Source organism: Dromiciops gliroides, chromosome 1 (assembly GCF_019393635.1).
Source record: "Dromiciops gliroides isolate mDroGli1 chromosome 1, mDroGli1.pri, whole genome shotgun sequence".
In the NCBI taxonomy this organism is placed as follows: Eukaryota; Metazoa; Chordata; class Mammalia; order Microbiotheria; family Microbiotheriidae; genus Dromiciops; species Dromiciops gliroides.
This window is the reverse complement of record NC_057861.1, coordinates 71,663,093-71,680,913: the sequence shown is the minus strand read 5'-3', so window position 1 is coordinate 71,680,913 and position 17,821 is coordinate 71,663,093. Positions and strand designations below refer to the sequence as shown.

At 49.2% G+C, this 17,821-nt stretch overlaps 1 protein-coding gene across 1 annotated transcript; it reads left to right on the top strand.

Moving 5' to 3' along the window:
- The first annotated feature begins 575 nt into the window (after positions 1 to 575).
- On the top strand, positions 576 to 17,575 carry LOC122745546 (lysosomal alpha-mannosidase-like). The gene is made up of 24 exons (XM_043990894.1): positions 576 to 662; positions 1,479 to 1,581; positions 1,830 to 2,003; positions 2,351 to 2,544; positions 2,678 to 2,810; positions 3,001 to 3,155; positions 3,775 to 3,891; positions 3,987 to 4,069; positions 4,163 to 4,283; positions 5,814 to 5,892; positions 6,001 to 6,110; positions 6,193 to 6,300; positions 6,465 to 6,581; positions 6,835 to 7,002; positions 7,229 to 7,326; positions 7,466 to 7,583; positions 15,575 to 15,693; positions 15,774 to 15,875; positions 16,054 to 16,141; positions 16,446 to 16,526; positions 16,641 to 16,883; positions 16,985 to 17,140; positions 17,222 to 17,330; positions 17,454 to 17,575. The coding sequence occupies exons 1-24, from the start codon at positions 576 to 578 to the stop codon at positions 17,567 to 17,569; spliced, it is 2,979 nt and encodes a 992-aa protein (XP_043846829.1). The 3' UTR covers positions 17,570 to 17,575.
- Positions 17,576 to 17,821: the final 246 nt, after the last annotated feature.

Here is a 17,821-nt window from a genome sequence, read left to right as displayed (position 1 = left end):
GCACTGCTAGAGATGCTAAGAGTAAATTACTTGTGTGAGATTACTCTTCATTCTGGTCCACACCCACCCTAACCCTAGTTAATCCTTGAGAATGAAGGAGATATACCAGGACAGATCCAAGGGAGCTAAGCCAGCTTCAGTTAGCACCTCCCCCGACACTCCCCCACCCACAATGAAGGCCCATGCTGAGGATGGAGCTAAGGTAGCATTGGAGTGTCCTGTCTGAGAAAGAAGTGTGCCTATCTAGGGGAACACCTAAACAATCACTGGACCCAGGGTAAAATTCACTCAGCCCTGCCTCATCCCCTAGAGATCCTGACACATTGTAAATATCTCAAGGAGATATTCTAAAACAACTTCTCCTTCCCCTCTTGTAACAAAATAATATAACTAGGCTTCTGTGTCCAGTATTTCTTGGAGAGCTTTATCTCCAATGCCTCCGCCCCAGCCCTCCCCACCAAAGCCCACCCCTAGCTTCATTGGCTCCTGCCTGCCCTGCTTCTTCCCATTATAGTCCTGTAGCCCTCCTATTAGTCCAAGGGTTGACTGGGCACAGTGGCTGTAGCAGGTCTGGGATGAGGTTGATGGAGGAAGTAGGATCCACTGGCACCCTAGTCCTGTTGCTACTGTTAGTGCAGCACACCAGAGGCTGTGGCTACGAGGTGAGCGGGTTAGGGATGCTCTGTCCTCTTGGCCTTTGCCCAGCATGGACCTTATGGCTGGAGTCATGCCCTTATCCAGAGATTTCCTGCTGCTTGGGATGGTAATCTGAGGAGGTGGAGCCCTGATAGCCAAACCAGGGCATGGGGGGCTCCCAGGGAAGTAGGCTGCAAGGGGGTAAGGTAGCTGGTGAGGTGAGTCTAGGAAGGCAGGTGCCCAACTGAGCTAGGGTAGACTGGGCAGCCTCAGGGAAGAAGTGACCTGGGCCCAGAGCCCAGGCTAGGGGTCTGCTCCCTCTGGAGCTAGGCCAGCAAATCTGCATCCTGCTTGGCCTTGGGAGAGAGCCTTCAACAGGGCAGGACTGTGAGGAGAAGAGGATGGGTGTTGGGGTACAAGGGTAAAGACAGGTAAGGAAGGGTAGGCACAGGTGTACCCCAGGAACTTAGCTAACTCAAGGGAAGCCATGGATAAGAATCTATGCTGACTCCAATGAGTTAATCACTCCTGGTGGAATAATGATGAGCCAACTCAAGGGGATATTTCCAGGGGAAAGGGAGCATTACCAAGCCAGCCCAGGGTTTATTTCTATGCAGGGGCAGGAGACTCCTGGAATAATGAGCTGACACTCTAGGCAGGAGTCCAAGGACCTTGGACACTGGGGCACTGACCCATCCCCTCCCCTACTCTGCCATCTTTGACTTCCCATTCCTCCCTTCTATTGGGAACTTCTAGAAGAGGGTCTAGGGTAGGGCTATGTAGGAGCTGCAGCATTTCTGCAGCTTAAACAGCACTATGGGGGGGTTTCTGCCCCTTGCCAGCTGTGCCCAGCCACCCAGCCCTCCATGATCAATGTGCACCTGCTGCCCCATACCCATGTTGATGTTGGCTGGCTCCGGACGGTGGATGAATATTACTCTGGAGGTGAGAGAGAAGGGCAATTTGGGCATCAACTCAGAGACTGGCTACCAGTCTTGGAGTCTGCTGAATGTGCCCAGGCTCCAAGAGACCTTGAGGCAGAACCTGGTCTGCAGGCCATGCTACTGCACACATCCAGCAGGGTGCTCAGAGCCCCTTCTGGAAGTTGCAGAGGGAGAGGGAGTGTCTTGGGGCTCGAGGGAGGCCGATAGCCCTTCACTGAGGTGAGGGGTGGAGCCTGTCTGTGCCCACAGATCATAGTGGTGGTCCTCATGAGTGTGTCCGGCACGTCCTAGACTCCGTGGTATCTGCCCTGCTGGCTAACCCCTCCCGACGCTTCATCTATGCCGAGATGGCCTTCTTTGTCCGATGGTGGCAGCAGCAGCCAGCCCCTAGGAGGTGGGCTGTGCAGCAACTGGTCAGCCAGGGTGAGGAGGACCAAGGGCGGGGGACCACAGAATCAGGAGGGGACCAGAGAAGTCATCTAGCTCTACAACCCATTTCACAGATGATGAAACTGAGACTCAGAGACTTGCACAATCAAAGTCTTCTGGCTGGGAAGTGTCAGGTTTCCTGCCTCCCACTAAGCCAAGCTGCCTCTCTACACATGTGTCTGTGTGTACATGTACATGTAGGCATCCATATGTGCTATCCCCTAACGGGCTCCATGGTTACCCAGCCTGGCAGGTTCTAGGGTAGGTTTCCAGGGAGGGAGTCAGGACCACATGCCACCTTCTTTGAAGGCGTTCCTCTGACTCCATACTCTACTCCACAGGGAGGCTTCAGTTTGTCAACGGAGGCTGGGTCATGAATGATGAGGCTACCACACACTATGCAGCCATCATTGACCAGATGTCCTTGGGGCTGCACTTCCTGAGGGACACCTTTGGGGACTGTGGTCGCCCTCAGGTCGCCTGGCATATTGACCCCTTTGGCCACTCACGGGAGCAGGCTTCCCTCTTTGCCCAGGTCAGCCTCAGTATTCACTGGTTCTTCATCTTGCCCTTTCTACTTGCTGGCTTTCTCTGCCCCCGGGATGGGGTTAGAGAGGGCCCTCAGACTTGCTTCAAGCCCTGACCTCTCTCTTATTCCCTCCCTAAAGATGGGCTTTGATGGCTATTTTTTGGGCCGCCTGGATTATCAGGACAAGCAGAGGCGTGAGAAAGAGCTGGAGATGGAGCAGGTCTGGAGGGCAAGTGCCAACTTACCGCCTCCTCAAGCCGACCTCTTCACCAGTAAGAGAAGTTGTTGGCAGACCCCTATCCCCTCCTCTCTTCCCCAAAGGCTGCTAGAAGTTTGCAGGGCCTAGAGATTGGGGCTGGTGGAACAGGGTGCTAGGGTCAGGAAGGGGCTGGGGCCATAGTAGGGATTGGGAGCGACAAGGGCTTAAATGAGGGGGCCCTGGTCTGACTGTTTGATTCCTAGGCATCCTTCCCAATGTCTACTTCCCACCAGCGGGGCTGTGCTGGGATTCTCTCTGCTCTGTCAGAGGAGGAGACCTTGTGGCAGACGATCAGGCCAGTCCAGATTCCAGGGCCGAAGAAGTGATCAATCACTTCCTGGAAGCAGCTGCTGTCCAGGTCAGAGCTGGCCCTGGTTCTGAGGCAGAGCCCTGGAAGTCCACAGCCCTAGACTGTAGCTGGGAGAGACGGCACTGGCTTCTTTCAGTTGGCTCTCTCTCTACTTCCCAAGGTTGTATCAGGGGCTCAGCTGCCCAGGCTTCTTGGGGAGTCAGATCCTGCCCCTGCTCTTCTCCCCACCATGTACCCCGTCACTGACAATGTCAGACAGGGCATGATGGTCCAACAACATGGGCTCTAGAAGGAGGCTCTACAAGTGGAGACGTTGGGCTCTTTATAAAGAGCCAAACTGAAGCCGTGGCCTTCTGGTCAGGCTGCCTTACCGGTGCCCCAGGCATCAGTCTAGATCCATCAGTTTGTGAACTGGAAAAGGGAAAAATATCAGGGAAAGCCAATTGATTTCAGCCCCTCCTACTGACCCCTTTCTCCCAAGGGCAATTCTTCACTACCCTCCCCATACCTGACACCATGTCTTCTTCCTGATTCTGTCTCCACATCTCTTTTCCTCTGAGGTAGCTCCCTGGACCCTATTGCCTGAGCAGGGAACTGGGATGGGGCTTGGTCTTGACTTCCTAGCAGTGGCCTCAGGAAGCTGAGGATCCCAACTTGTGCCCTTCAGGCCCAACATTATGGTTCCAACCACACGGTGATGACGATGGGTAGTGATTTCTACTATAGCAATGCCAGCCAATGGTTCAGCAACTTGGACAAGCTGATCCAGCTTGTTAATGCAAAGGTAAGTAGCCAGGCATGTGGTGTGTGGGACAAGGAGAGAAAGGGATGCTGTCCAGGAGCAGGGCTGACTCAACCTTCATTCCTTCCCCTCCTCAGCAAAGCAAAGGGAGCCTCATCAATGTCCTCTACTCTACCCCAGCCTGTTACTTGTGGGAGCTGAACAAAGCCAACCTCACCTGGTACTGGGAGGGGAGCGGGGGAGGGGGGAGAGGCAGGGAAGCCCAGTAGTTCCCGGGGCAGACAGTGACTTGTACCTGACCTCTGTGCCCCAGGACAGTGAAGCAGGATGACTTCTTCCCCTATGCAGATGGCCCCCACCAGTTCTGGACTGGCTACTTCACCAGCCGCCCTGCTTTCAAACACTATGTGCGCCTGAGCCATAAATTTCTGCAGGTGGGGACTTTGCTAGAGGGGGTGGGGAGAAGAACATGGTAAAGGTGTAAGGGTACTTGGAAGGAAGACAAGATGGGGTCCTGATGGGGTCTGTGGGAAGAGAATGAGGGTCCTTGGAAAGAAGATAAAAAATGTAGGTTTTTTGTTTTGTTTTGTTTTTGGTGAGGCAATTGGGGTTAAGTGACTTGCCCAGGGTCACACAGCTAGTAAATGTCAAGTGTCTAAGGCTGGATTTGAACTCAGGTCCTTCTGAATCCAGGGCTGGTGCTTTATCCACTGAGCCACCTAGCTGCCCCCAAAAGATGGAGTTCTGAGGGCATGGGGAAAGGGACCTATGGGAAGGGCAAGTTGTTTGATAGGGGGTGAGACAAGTTACAGGATCACAGATTGGTTTTTGGAAGGGAGCTTAAAGGTCATTTGGCCCAACCCCTTCATCTTACAGATGAGGAAACTGAAGCCCCAGAGAATTTAAAATTACTTTCTTATTTTTTTAATCATAAAAGTACTCTATTATTTTCTAGTTACATGTAGAGATAGTTTTCAACATTTGTTTTTGTAATATTTCTAGTTCTAAATTTTTCTCCCTCCCCCTCTCCAAGACAGAAAGCAATCTGATACAGGTTATAAATGTACAATCACATCAAACATATCTCTGCATTAGTCATGTTGTGAAAGAAGAATCAGTACAAAAGGGAAAAGCCTCAAAAAAGAAAAAACAACAACAAAATAGAAACAGTATGGTTCAATCTGCATCCAGATTCCACAGTTCTTTTTTCTGGATGTGGAGAGCATTCTCCATCATGAGTCCTTTGGAATTATCTTGGACCATTGTATTGCTGAGAAGAGTCAAGTCTATCACAGTTGATCATCACACAATGTTGTAGATACTGTGTACAATGTCCTCCTGGTTCTGCTCAGCATTAGTTACATATAAGTCCTTCCAGGTTTCTCTGAAATCCACCGGCTCATCGTTTCTTACAGCACAATAGTATTCTATTACATTCATATACCACAACTTGTTTAGCCATTCCCCAATTGATGGGCATCCCCTCAATTTCCAATTCTTTGCCACCACAAAAAGAGCAGCTAAAATATTTTTGTATGTGAGTCCTTTTCCCTTTTTTATGATCTCTTTGGGATAAAGACCTAATAGTGGTATTTCTGGGTTAAAGGGCACGCACAGCTTTATATCCCTTTGGACCTAGTTCCAAATTGCTCTCCAGAATGGTCGCATCAGTTTACAGCTCCACCAACAGTGCATTAGTGTTCCAATTTTTCCACAGCTTCTCAAACATTTACTATTTTCCTTTTTTGTCATATTAGCCAATCTGTAAAATTACTTTCTTAAGGTCATATAAGTAGTAAGTGGCAGACATGTCACTCAGGATCTCTCACTCTGGATCTGGCCCTCTTTTACTTTTATCACAAGATGGGGGCCAGTAGAACCAAGTAAAGGAGACAGGGGGAATTCATGGAAGGAGACCCAGTCCAGCTCCTCTGCTTGACACCCCTTTCCCCCCCTCCCACCAGGTATGTAACCAGCTGGAGGCACTGGCTGGACCAGCAGCATCACAGGGTCCCTATGGACCAGGTAGAAGCATCCACCTCCGTAGGTGACGGGACCCATCAGGCAGGTTGGAGGGAGGAGGGTTGTTTCTTTCTTCTTGGTCCCCAGCCCATCATCCCCCACCCCTCTCCTCACATCACCTGCTCCCAGGGAAGGCAATGGCTGTGGTCCAGCACCATGATGCAGTCAGCGGTACGGCTAAGCAGCGTGTGACCAATGACTACGTGAAGCAGCTGGTGGAGGGCTGGGAGCAGTGCGAGGTATGGCTGTGGCCACCCAGGGGCCTCTGGTAGAAAGGGAGGTGAAGGCCCTGCTGGAAGCTGATCCTTGTACCTCTCTCAGGTGCTGGTGAGCAATGCTTTGGCAAGCCTGGGAGGCTCCCAAGAGGATTTTGTGTTCTGTAATCACCTGAACGTCAGTGTGTGCCCCCTGAGCCAGAGGGACCCCAGTGTAAGCTGAGTCCTGGGGCAAAGAGGGGAAGGTAGACAGCTCACTGGGCTCAGAGGATGGGAGAAGAAAGGTTGAGGTTTGGGGGCATGGGGAATGGACCAAGGTGTGTGTGGGGGGACTGGGATGGGGGCTCCCATGACTCCTTCTCCATTTATCCCCCCCAGTTCCTGGTCATACTCTACAACCCCCTAGGATGGACAGTGAGCTGGATGGTTCGTCTGCCAGTCAGCAGCTGGGGTTTTAGGGTGATAAATGCCAGTCAGCACACTGTGCCTAGTGAGGTAATTTCCACATTTCAGTCACCTTTCTCTAGAATATTCCCAGCACCTAACCTCCCCCCATAACCACCCTGAGAAGGCAATCCCCTCTGGTGACATCATTTTCTGTCCTCACCTGGGTCAGGTTACACATTTCTTTCCCCAAGTCTTTGGAAACATGCCCCTCTTGTGGGGATTGTGAGTTGGAGACAAAAAGAGGCTACATCTGTGCCTCAGTTTCCCCTCACTAAACAACATCCCTGCCCCTTCCACCAAGGTTGTTGCTGTGTCAGGTGAAGGAACAAGGACCTCCCCTCCTGAGCTCCTCTTCCCAGCCTCAGCCCCTCCCCTTGGCTTCAGCATCTATTCTGTCACCAGGCTGCCTAGCAGGGTGCCCACCACTCCTGCAGCCCCTACCCCTGGTATCCTGGTCATCCAGAATGAGGTGAGCCATTGAGGCCAGAAGAGGAGGAATGTGAAACATCTTATGAGCTGGGCAAGGGGTAGAGTGAAGAGAGAATTGGGGTATGTCCCTCAGAGTTCAATCTCCCCCAGGCCTAAGGGAGTAGTGTCATAGCTCTGGGGGTCTAGTGTTGGGGGCCAGGTATGAGAATTCTGCTGTACACTTTGGCAATCTGTCTGCCCATCTGCCTGTCTGTCTATACGTCTAGCACATTCGAGCCGTGTTTGACCCAGACACTGGGCTCCTTCAAGAGCTTGAGAACTTGGACATGGGCCTGAGGTTGCCACTCACACAGGCCTTCTACTGGTGAGAGGGTCCTGAAGAGGTCTCTGGGAAATGGGGAGGGATGGGATAAGTGTGGGAGGTCCTGAGAAGGACAAGAGGTTGGGTGCAGAGCCAGACCAAGGCGGCATTTTCCCCTCCTCCTCCTCCCACTCTCTATCAGGTATAGAGCCAGCAGTGGGGACTACAGAAACTCACAGACTTCTGGTGCCTACATCTTCAGAACCCAAAGCTCAGTGCCATTTCCTGTGAGACACAGGGCCCAGACTCGGCTAGTGCAGGTAGGAGGTGGGGCGTGGCCACCAAGCCTGGAAACCCTCGGGCACCATGAGGGAAAGGGGGTGGGGGAAGAAAGGTTTCTTATGAACCTTTTGGATGAAACCTCCCAATGGGTGGGGTGCAGGGTGGGGGATGAGTGAGGTAGGAGTGTGTGGGTGGATAGAACTCCCTAAGGCCAACCTCAGAGAATTCCTAAGGGCCTGAGAATGAGCCTGGCCTTGTAAAGCTGATGAGTGAGTTCTGTTTAGAGCAGGCAACTGGGCTCATCCCAATAAGGTGAAGTATGAGCATTGGGGGCAGCTAGGTGGCACAATGGATAGAGCAACGGGCCTGGAGTCAAGAAGACATGAGTTCAAATCCAGTCTCAGTTACTTACTAGCTGTGTGACCCTTGACAAATCCCTGAACCCCAAATGGGATCATGAAGAATTGGACATGACTGAACAACAGCAAATGTATATTTGTGGGAAAACATATTAATAACTGCTATTTATGTCACTCCTTAAACGTTACAAAGCAATTTATATACATTAACTAGTTTGCACCTTACACTAAGCAAGGTACTTGCTTAGCTTATTATCCCCATTTGCCTAATGAAGATACCAAGACTCCTTGAAGCTAAAGACTTGACTGAGGTCACCCAACTATTAAGTGTCAAGGTTGGTATTCTATCCAGGTCTTCTTGACTCCAAGCTCAGTGCTATCTACTGCATCACCATGAATGAAAGAACTTGCTCCTTTGGGGGCTGACTGGAACAAAGAATAAGAATTGGCCAGGAGAATGAGATGTCCTCAGAGGGTATCCAGTTGGAGCCCATGCCTGAATGAGAATCCTCTAGTGGTTATTTGTCATTAACCAGAAAAACCCCAGTAACAGGGAAGTTACTCACTGAAGCAAACTATTCCACTTTTGGAGAGTTCTTATCGTTAGTCTAACCTGTTGCCCAGGTTATATTGCCCACCAAACATAAAAAGACTGAGCTCACGTGGGTTGCGTCTAATTTCTAATGTCTGGGACTGCCCTGAGATAATCTTAGTCTCTCTTTGTCCTGCCCCAATCCCAAATTTAGTCTGGGGAAATCTCTGAAACAAAGCTTTGTTACAATGCTCATTGTGGCATGGCACATGGGTTGAGGACAACCTCTAAAAGGTTCAGAGACACTCTCTTCGAAATAGCTTGCTGGCTCCTCTTCTGAAGAGCAATCCTTAACATTTCTGTAGGCCTCCCATAAGGGAGGTCCTACATGGTTCCACCAAGACTTGTAATACCTATCAGATTCCTCCTGGCAATTAAACATATGTTGTAGTGGTGGTGGGAAGAGCTACTGAACAAGAAATTTATCAAACCTGCCTTATCAAAATACCAGGGGGTTTACTGATATGATGGAGTGTAACAAGGTCCAAGGGGCAGCTAGGTGGTGCAGTGGATAGAGCACCTGCCTTGGAGTCAGGAGGACCTGAGTTCAAATCTGGCTTCAGACCCTTGACACTTACTAGCTGAGTGACCCTGGGCAAGTCACTTAACCCCGATTGCTTCACCAAAAAAACACCAAAAAACAAAGTCCAAATTCCTTTCCTTCTCCAAGTGACAGGTTCCATTAGCAGCAATTCCAGCTAACAAACTTGGAAACTTGATCTTGGGGATCACCCAAGGTTTGAAGTCTCCCTTTCCTGGCTAGAAGACTAAATTCTGGAATCATAGTGTATAAGAACACAAACTCCCTCTTCTTCTTTACTGGAATTTGGGGTTCAGGAGCATCATCCATGAGCCCCCTTCTCAGTCTGAGAAGAGGTAAGCACATGTCTACTTCTGTGATGTGCTTCTTCAGGAAATCTGTCAGTGCCCTTACTTGCTGCCATCAGGCTAATAATAATAATAATAATAATAATAATAATTTATATAGCTCTTACTCTGTGCCAGACACTGCTAAGCACTTTACATTTATACTCATTTGGTCCTCATAGCAATCCTGTAAAGTGGGTGATATTATCATCCCTATTTACAGATGAGGAAATTGAGGCAGAGAGAGGTTAAACCCAGGGTCACACCGCTAGTAAAGGTCTGAGGTCAAATTTGAACTCAGGACTTCCTTACTCAAGGCCTGGTGCTCTATCTATTGTACCACTTTGTGGCTACTATCTGTCATTCTCCTCTCAGGCGGCATGTAAGTACGTGTTTGCCACCATCACATGTTTCTTCCACAAGTTGCCATCCACTGTTCCTTAGGGGATTCTCACACCTCTAAAGGAGCACTCTAGTTAATATATTTTTTTCAGTTACATGTAAAAACAATTTTTATATTCATTTTTTAAAATTTTGAGTTCCAAATTCTCTTCCTCGGGGCAGCTAGGTGGCACAGTGGATAGAGCACTGGCCCTAGATTCAGGAGGACCTGAGTTCAAATCCGGCCTCAGGCACTTAACACTTACTAGCTGTGTGACCTTGGGCAAGTCACTTAACCCCAATTGCCTCACCAAAAAACAAACAAACAAAAAAACAAATTCTCTTCCTCCCCTTTTCCCTCCCCCTTCATTGAGAAGGCATACAGATTATACATGTACAGTCATGGAAAACATATTTCCATATTAGTCATATTGTGAAAGAAAACAGACCAAAAAACCCCTCAAGAAAAATAAAGTTTCTTTTCAAAAAGTATGCTTATCGAAGTACTCCATGAAAATTGAAAGCAAAAACATAAAAATGATCCTGGCAAGGGCTGATGACAACCTGTCACCCTTTTTTTCTAAGCCCTCAAAAATGGGCAGCTCCTTGGACAAGATTCTATCTCCTTTAGTCCCAGCTAATCCATCATCTTAGAGCTCTCCTCATCCATTGAGAAACAACCAGGAGTTGCCTCTGCCTTCCAAACAAGGGATCAATGGGCATGCCCATACTTCCCATGGGGAGATACTTTCCTGTGCCCAAGCAATGACTCATTCCTGTATGATCATCAAATTGACCAGAGATTTCCCTGATAACCTTCCCAACCCCCACACTTGAAACACACAAGGAATTTCTTTTTTCTATCAAGGATATTTCTGCTTCCCTGAAACTCCCATACATTGCTCCTAACTCTTCCCTCTCAGGGCAATCAGAACAAATCAAATCCCTCTTCCATGGGACCTCCCTGCACATGTATGAAAAAATATATAATAAATTTTGAGTCAGTAGGAATCTTTGAGGCCATCTAATCTAACCTTCCCATTTTACTGATGAGGGAACTGAAGTCTCTTCAAATACCAGAGAACAGTCATCTGACAGTTTAGCTGGCTCTAGGAAATTTATTTTACAGTTTTATTAGGTTGTAGATCACCTTACTTAGAGCTGTAACTAGCCATGGGCCACTGGAGCTTTGCCCCAGGAAGGACAATTTGGAGGGCACCAACATGTAGCACAGTTACTGCTTGGAAAAGCAGAACAAAGCAAGGAGAACCTTAATTTGGACTCTGGGGGAAGATTGGAAAAGAATGTTTGGGTTCTGGGAGGTTAAGTCCCACATTTTTGCTTCCTCCTCTCCCTTCTACCTATAAAGAGATTTCCATCCTGTCTTTCTCTGACTCCTCATGAAGGTCTTCCATTCCTCCCTCCTTTGCAAAGTGGCCTCTCTTCTCCCCTTCTTTCCCCAAACTGTGGTACTTTTCCTAGCAAGCGGGATTTATAATCCCAGTTCTCTTCTACCTGCTATGTGGGAAGGAGCTTTGACTGGGCCTTTCTGGTAGAATAGAATAAACATAGGACCTGAAATCCTGTGAATTGGACTACATGATCTCTGAGATCCCTTCTAACTCTGAGATTCCATGCCCCAAACTTCTAGAGTAATGAATTCTTCCTCCCACTCAATTGGAGTTGTCTTAATTACTTGTGTTGTTGTTGTTGTTGTTGTTTTTAATATTGCAGGGGGGGCGGCTAGGTGGCTCAGTGGATGAAGCACAGGCCCTGGATTCAGGAGTACCTGAGTTCAAATCCGGCCTCAGACACTTGACACTTACTAGCTGTGTGACCCTGGGCAGGTCACTTAACCCCCATTGCCCCGCAAAAAAAAAAAATTGTAGGGGCAGTTAGGTGGCACAGGGGATAAAGTACTGGCCTTGGATTCAGGAGGACCTGAGTTCAAATTCAGCCTCAGACATGACATTTATTAGCTGTGTGGCCCTGGGCAAGTCACTGAACTCTCATTGCTCCGGGAAAAAAAATTTTAATTGCTGTCTTTTGTTTTCATATCACTTTCATATCCCTAATAAATTCTTTCCCCTGCCCTACTCAGAGAGCCATTTCAAAGGATAAAAAAGAAAGAAGGGGGGGGCAGCTAGGTGGCACAGTGGATAAAGCACCGGCCCTGGATTCAGGAGTACCTGAGTTCAAATCCGGCACTTACTAGCTGTGTGACCCTAGGCAAGTCACTTAACCCCAATTGCCTCACTAAAAAAAAAAAAAAAAAAAAAGAAAGAGGGGAAAAGCAGTTCTGTAAAACTAACCACCATATCCACCAATTCTGGCATATGTCATGGTCCACACCCATGGTCACCCACCTTTGCAAAGAATGCAGGGAGGTGTCTTCCCTTCTCTCTTCTTTGGGGCCAAATTTAGTCATAATAATTGCATAGCATTCGGTTCCGATTTCCCCCCTAGTAGCTTCTTCTTTCCATTTGCTGCCACTGCTGTGAATAATTATTTTCTTTGTTCTACTTAGTTTACATGGCATCAGTTCATATCTTCCCATGACTCCCTGAATTCTTCATATCCATTTCTTATGGGGCAGTTCGTGTACCACAATTTGTCGAGCCCTTCCCTAATCAATGTGTACCAACTTTACTCTTTTTTTTTTTTTTTTGCTGGGCAATGGGGGTTAAATGACTTGCCCAGAGTCACACAGTTAGTAAGTGTCAAGTGTCTGAGGCCGGATTTGAACTCAGGTCCTCCTGAATCCAGGGCCCGTGCTTTCTCCACTGCGCCACCTAGCCGCCTCCCAACTTTACTCTTTACTCCCATTCTTTGCTACTGCAAAAAGAGATTGCTATGAATATGTATTTGGAGACTTCCTCTTGGGGACATGCATCCCAAGATGCCTGTCTGTATTATTTTCACATTGTAAATTACAAAGTTGATTTGAAAATTTATTTCCAGCCATTTATCCTAGGGATCAAAACTGCGAGTCATCACTTTGATGCTGCCCTGTTCTTTGACTAAGTTTTTTGGGTACATTTCACTTCACCCCAAAAGACCCTTCCCACCCAACACACAAACAGACCCCCTTACAAAGTGCATTCCCTAAGAAAAGCTTACTGATTACTCCTTGAGAAGAGCTTACTGGGGGGCAGCCAGGTAGCACAATGGATAGAGCACCGGCTCTGGATTCAGGAGTACCTGAGTTCAAATCCGGCCTCAGACACTTGACACTTAACTAGCTGTGTGACCTTGGGCAAGTCACTTAACCCCAATTGCCTCACCCAAAAAACAAACAAAACAAAAGAATCTAAAAAAAGAGAGAAGAGCTTACTGTCAGAAAGAAGGAATGTGGCTCTTTGATAGGAGGACACTGACACTGACCGTGGTGCTGCACCCGAATTTGGTTACCCTTCCATGTTGGTTTTATTTTCTTTGCTGCTGCCATTGTATATAGTATTCTTCTGGTTCTTCTTTCTTTGCTCTGCATTAGTACGGGCAAGTCTTCTTTTTTTTCTCAGATCTTCCTATTTGTTGTTCCTTGTTGTGGGCAGGGTATTTTTCAGTTGTGTCCTACTTCCTGGAGGGATTTGCCATTTCCTTTTCCAGCTCAGTTTACAGATAAGGAAAGTGAGGCAAAAAGGGTGAAGTGACTTGCCCAGGGTCACACAGCTGGTAAGTATCTGAGGCCAGATGTGTCTTCCTGATTCTGGGCCTGGCACTCTATGTACTATGGTACCATGTAGCTGACTCAGTGTTACCTATGCCACAGCCATTCCCCAGTACAGGCTGGAGAACTTTTAGGTCAATGGGAGAGATTGGAAAGCACAGTAATTCTAAGGAATTCCCTTCTGGTGCTCTTCCCTGGTGAATTATTCAACTAGGAGGCATAGTGGATAGAATGCTAGACTTGGAGTCAGGAAGGTCTGGGTTTGAATCCTGCTAGCTTTATGACCTTGGATGAATCTTGCTCAGTCTTAGTTTCCTCATCTGTAAAATGAGTAGAATGCTAGCCCCTACTTTATAGGGTTGTTGTCAAAATCTGATGAGATAATATGTAAAGTTTTTTGTTTGTTTGTTTGTTTTGGTGAGGCAGTTGGGGTTAAGTGACTTGCCCAGGATCACACAGTAAGTGTTAAATGTCTGAGGCCAGATTTGAACTCAGGTCCTCCTGACTCCAGGGCCAGTGCTCTATCCACTGTGCCACCTAGCTGCCCCTGTAAAGTATTTTTTAAACCTTAAAGCACTATATAAATGCTAGTTGTTGTTATTTCCTGGGGAAAACATTGATAGTATAGGCAGAGTGAAAGAAAAGGAAAGGTTGCTACTCCTGGACAGTGGCAGCATCAGGGAGCCTGCAGGTAATTTAGGGTCTAGTGGGGCAGCTTCTGGCACAGTGAGAGGTAGTGTGGCACAGTGGAAAGAGCAGTAGATTTGGTGTTGGAGGACCTGACTCTGCCAATCCCTAGTGGGACCCCTTGAACAAACTGCTTAATTAACCTCTCTAGGCCTCAGTTTCCTGATCTGCCAAATGAGGAAATTGGAGCAGATGCCTCCTGGGGTCCTGCAGCTGCCAAGTCTATGAATAAACAGTTAAAGGCTCATGGAAGCTACTTCTAAATCAGGAGATTATTTAGAGGGAAACACCATTTCCCTAGAGACAAAAAGGAGCCTGTGGGGGTGCTGGGGTGCTCCAGAAAGTCTGGTTTGGGGAGCTGGGTTTGAGGTCAAGTCCTTTTCTTTTTCTGACTCTCTCCCCGCCCCACTCACACCACCAGTAACTTTGTATCTGTAGACTTTGTGTCTACTTCTACATAGATGTGACATCTCCCCCTATAGAATATAAACTCTTTTGGGGCAGGGACTCTTTCATCTTTGTCTTTGTACCCCCCCTTCTCCCCCCCAGCACATAGTAGGCATTTAATAAACCCTCCTTGATTAATTGATTCCTATACTTTACCTATTGTGCAATTCAGTTCAGCAAGCTTTTATTGTTATTTTTTTTTTTTTTGGTGAGGCAATTGGGGTTAAGTGACTTGCCTAGGGTCACACAGCTAGTAAGTGTCAATCGTCTGAGGTCAGATTTGAACTCAGGTACTCCTGACTCTAGGACCTGTGCTCTATCCACTGCACCACCTAGCTGCCCCTCAGCAAGCTTTTATTAACTGCTTTTTATGAGCTGGGCACTAAACAAAAGCAAATCATTTCTGTGCCCAAGGAGTCTTTATTCTCTTTAACCCTGGAAATAAGCACTAGAGGCAAAGCCAGCTTGAGGTCTGCGGGTGTGATGGAGCACAGTTTCCCAAAGACAGGGACCAGAGCCAGAGCCTCAAGTTATAGGATGGTAAGGAATGGAGGCGGGGGTCTTATAAGACCCCAGGATCCTAAGCATTTGTCAGCTTTAACCAATAGATGGAGCAGGATAAGAAGGAAGCCACAGGGCCTGGTCCAAAGTAGTCAGCAGATCCACAGGCTTGGGTGGGGGCTTACACCCAGGCCTGGAACAGTCCTGGAACAGGCTGGGCACTTTCCCCCCACTTCCCCTGAAGGGGTCTTTAAATTTTTTTTTAATTTTTAATTTATTTATTTATCCATTAATTTATTCGTTCAATTATTTATTTATTTATTTATTTACTTATATTCTTATTTATTTGTTTGTTTGTTTTTGCGGGGCAATGAGGGTTAAATAACTTGCCCAGGGTCACACAGCTAGTTTCTAGTGTCTGTGCCTGGATTTGAATTCAGGTCCTCCTGGATCCAGGGTGCTTTATTCACTGTGCCACCTACCTGCCCCCCCAAGGGGTCTTATCTCAATCCTTTGCACCCCCAGGGGGCCCTGGTTCAGGAGGTACATCAGAACTTCTCTGCCTGGTGCTCCCAGGTTGTGCGGCTGTACCCTGGGCAGAGGCACTTGGAGCTGGAGTGGACGGTGGGGCCGGTGCCTGTGGGGTGAGTGGCCCAGTGAGGGAATGAGGGGGACAGGATCGAGGAGATGAGTTGCCTCTGACCCTACTTGTGTTCCCTCACAGGGACGGCTGGGGGAAAGAAGTCATCAGCCTCTTTGACTCCCAGTTGGAGACTGGTGGGCGTTTCTACACTGACAGCAATGGAAGGGAGATCCTGGAGAGGAGGTGGGGCATTCAGACACCCACCCTCACATAATCCAAGGCTCCAGCCTAGGGGAAACATCTTGTACCAAGCCTATGGAATTTGGGGGGAAGTGAAGCAAAGAATGATGATTCAATGGTTTAAAATTTTATTAAAGCTCCTACTAAGTGCTAAGGTCTTTCTGTATCCTAATTCCCCCAGGCGAGACCATAGGCCCACCTGGGACCTGAAACAGACTGAGCCTGTAGCTGGGAACTACTACCCTGTAAACAGCCACATCTCTATCACGGTATCCTATTAATAAGTGTAGCTAAATTGGGGTAAACCCCCCCTCCCCATACACTTATTTACATCACAGTAAACTCCAACCTGCTCAGCTGAATCATGTTAACCTCCACTCCCCCGCTATGCAACACTACAGCTTGGTATCACCCTCCACTTCAGGACCTTCTACCATCTTCCCCTCAGTACCCAGGACCTCTGTTCCCTCTCTGGAATCTGGGAACCTGGAAGCAGGCTGCCCTGGAGCTTGGAGCACCCACCTACTTTCCCCAAAAGACTCATCCTGACTCCCTCTTGCTCTTACCCCCCAGGATGGGCAGATCCAGCTGACAGTGCTGACAGACCGGTCCCAAGGGGGCAGCAGCCTGAGGGACGGATCCCTGGAGCTGATGGTGAGTTAGGGTGAAGAAGATGGGGGGAGGGGATGGGGAGGGAAAAAGCCCTGGGCCATTGGGGGGGTGGCACACCTCTGTGCCCCCAAGGCTGATGCCCCTGTGTTCCTGCAGGTTCACCGTCGACTACTCTTGGATGATAACCGAGGGGTGGGTGAGGCCCTGTTGGAGCCCGGGGATGGGCCTGGCACTGGGCTGGTGGTGAGGGGCAGGCACCTGGTGCTACTGGACACAGTGGAGGCAGCAGCTGCTGGACACCGCCTCCAGGCCCAGAGGGAAGCTCTGGCCCCACAGCTGGTGCTGGCCCCTGCAGGGCAGGGCACCCCATACAGCCCGGGGACCCCTGCCCTCACACAGGTGAGAGTGTGTCCAGGAGGCAGGAGGGTGGGCCTTAGCAAGGGGAGACTTTGCCCCAGGGAGCCCTCTTTCCTCCCTCCTCCCCTCTCCCTCTGTGGCAGTTCTCTGGACTTAGAAGAGAGCTCCACCCAGCTGTGCACCTGCTGACCCTGGCCCGCTGGGGCCCCAGCACAGTCCTGTTGCGCCTGGAGCACATTTTTGAGCGTGGGGAGGGTAGCACCTTCAACCTGTCCCAGCCAGTGACCCTGGACCTCCAGGTAAGTAGGGGGAGGACAAGAGATGGGCAGAGGGAAACAAGAGAGGACCCACTCAGCCCCACCATCTCTTTGGTCTCTCAGGATCTGTTCTCAGCCTTCACCATCAGCCATCTGGAGGAGACCACTCTGTCAGCTGACCAGCCCCTGTCCAAGGCCACCCGGCTTCAGTGGAGGACCAGCACAGGAGGTGGTACAGGGTGGGGAGGGGGCAGGAAAGCAGCTGCTGGTGAATGGGCTCTTGGGAGGAGGAGCCTCCTGGGGCTGGGGTGACACACCCCTTTCATCTTCCTATCCCTCTGGTCTCCTTCAACAGGCCCGGCTCCTCTGCAACCAGCGCCCTCCCTGGACACCTCTGTAGTCACTCTCCAGCCCATGGAAATCCGCACCTTCCTGGCCTCTGTCACCTGGAATGAGGAAAGGGCCAGATGAGGCTGTGAGCCCTGAGTGGACCTCCTGAGACTGTGCTCTCTCTCCCCAGGCTGGGCCAGAGAGAGCTTTTCTTTCATTTCCATGTCATCACCAAAGACATTAAAGTGTCACGGCTGTGGCTCTCTGCTATCTACTCGTGTGTGTGTTTGAACGTGTTTGCCTATGTGTTAGGGACAGTGGACAGGTGGGAGGGGAAGCTGCAGGGGCCACTGGAAAAGGAAAGGGGGAGATGATGCAAGGTGGCCATAGGAG

What these genes read in the sequence shown, in the direction of transcription:
- LOC122745546 (XM_043990894.1), top strand. Translation starts at nt 576, where the DNA reads ATGAGGTTGATGGAGGAAGTAGGATCCACTGGCACCCTAGTCCTGTTG. An exon ending in TGAGCCATAAATTTCTGCAG is followed by an intron (nt 4,284 to 5,813) that starts GTGGGGACTTTG and finishes CCCTCCCACCAG; the next exon opens with GTATGTAACCAGCTGGAGGC. An exon ending in AGGGCTGGGAGCAGTGCGAG is followed by an intron (nt 6,111 to 6,192) that starts GTATGGCTGTGG and finishes TACCTCTCTCAG; the next exon opens with GTGCTGGTGAGCAATGCTTT.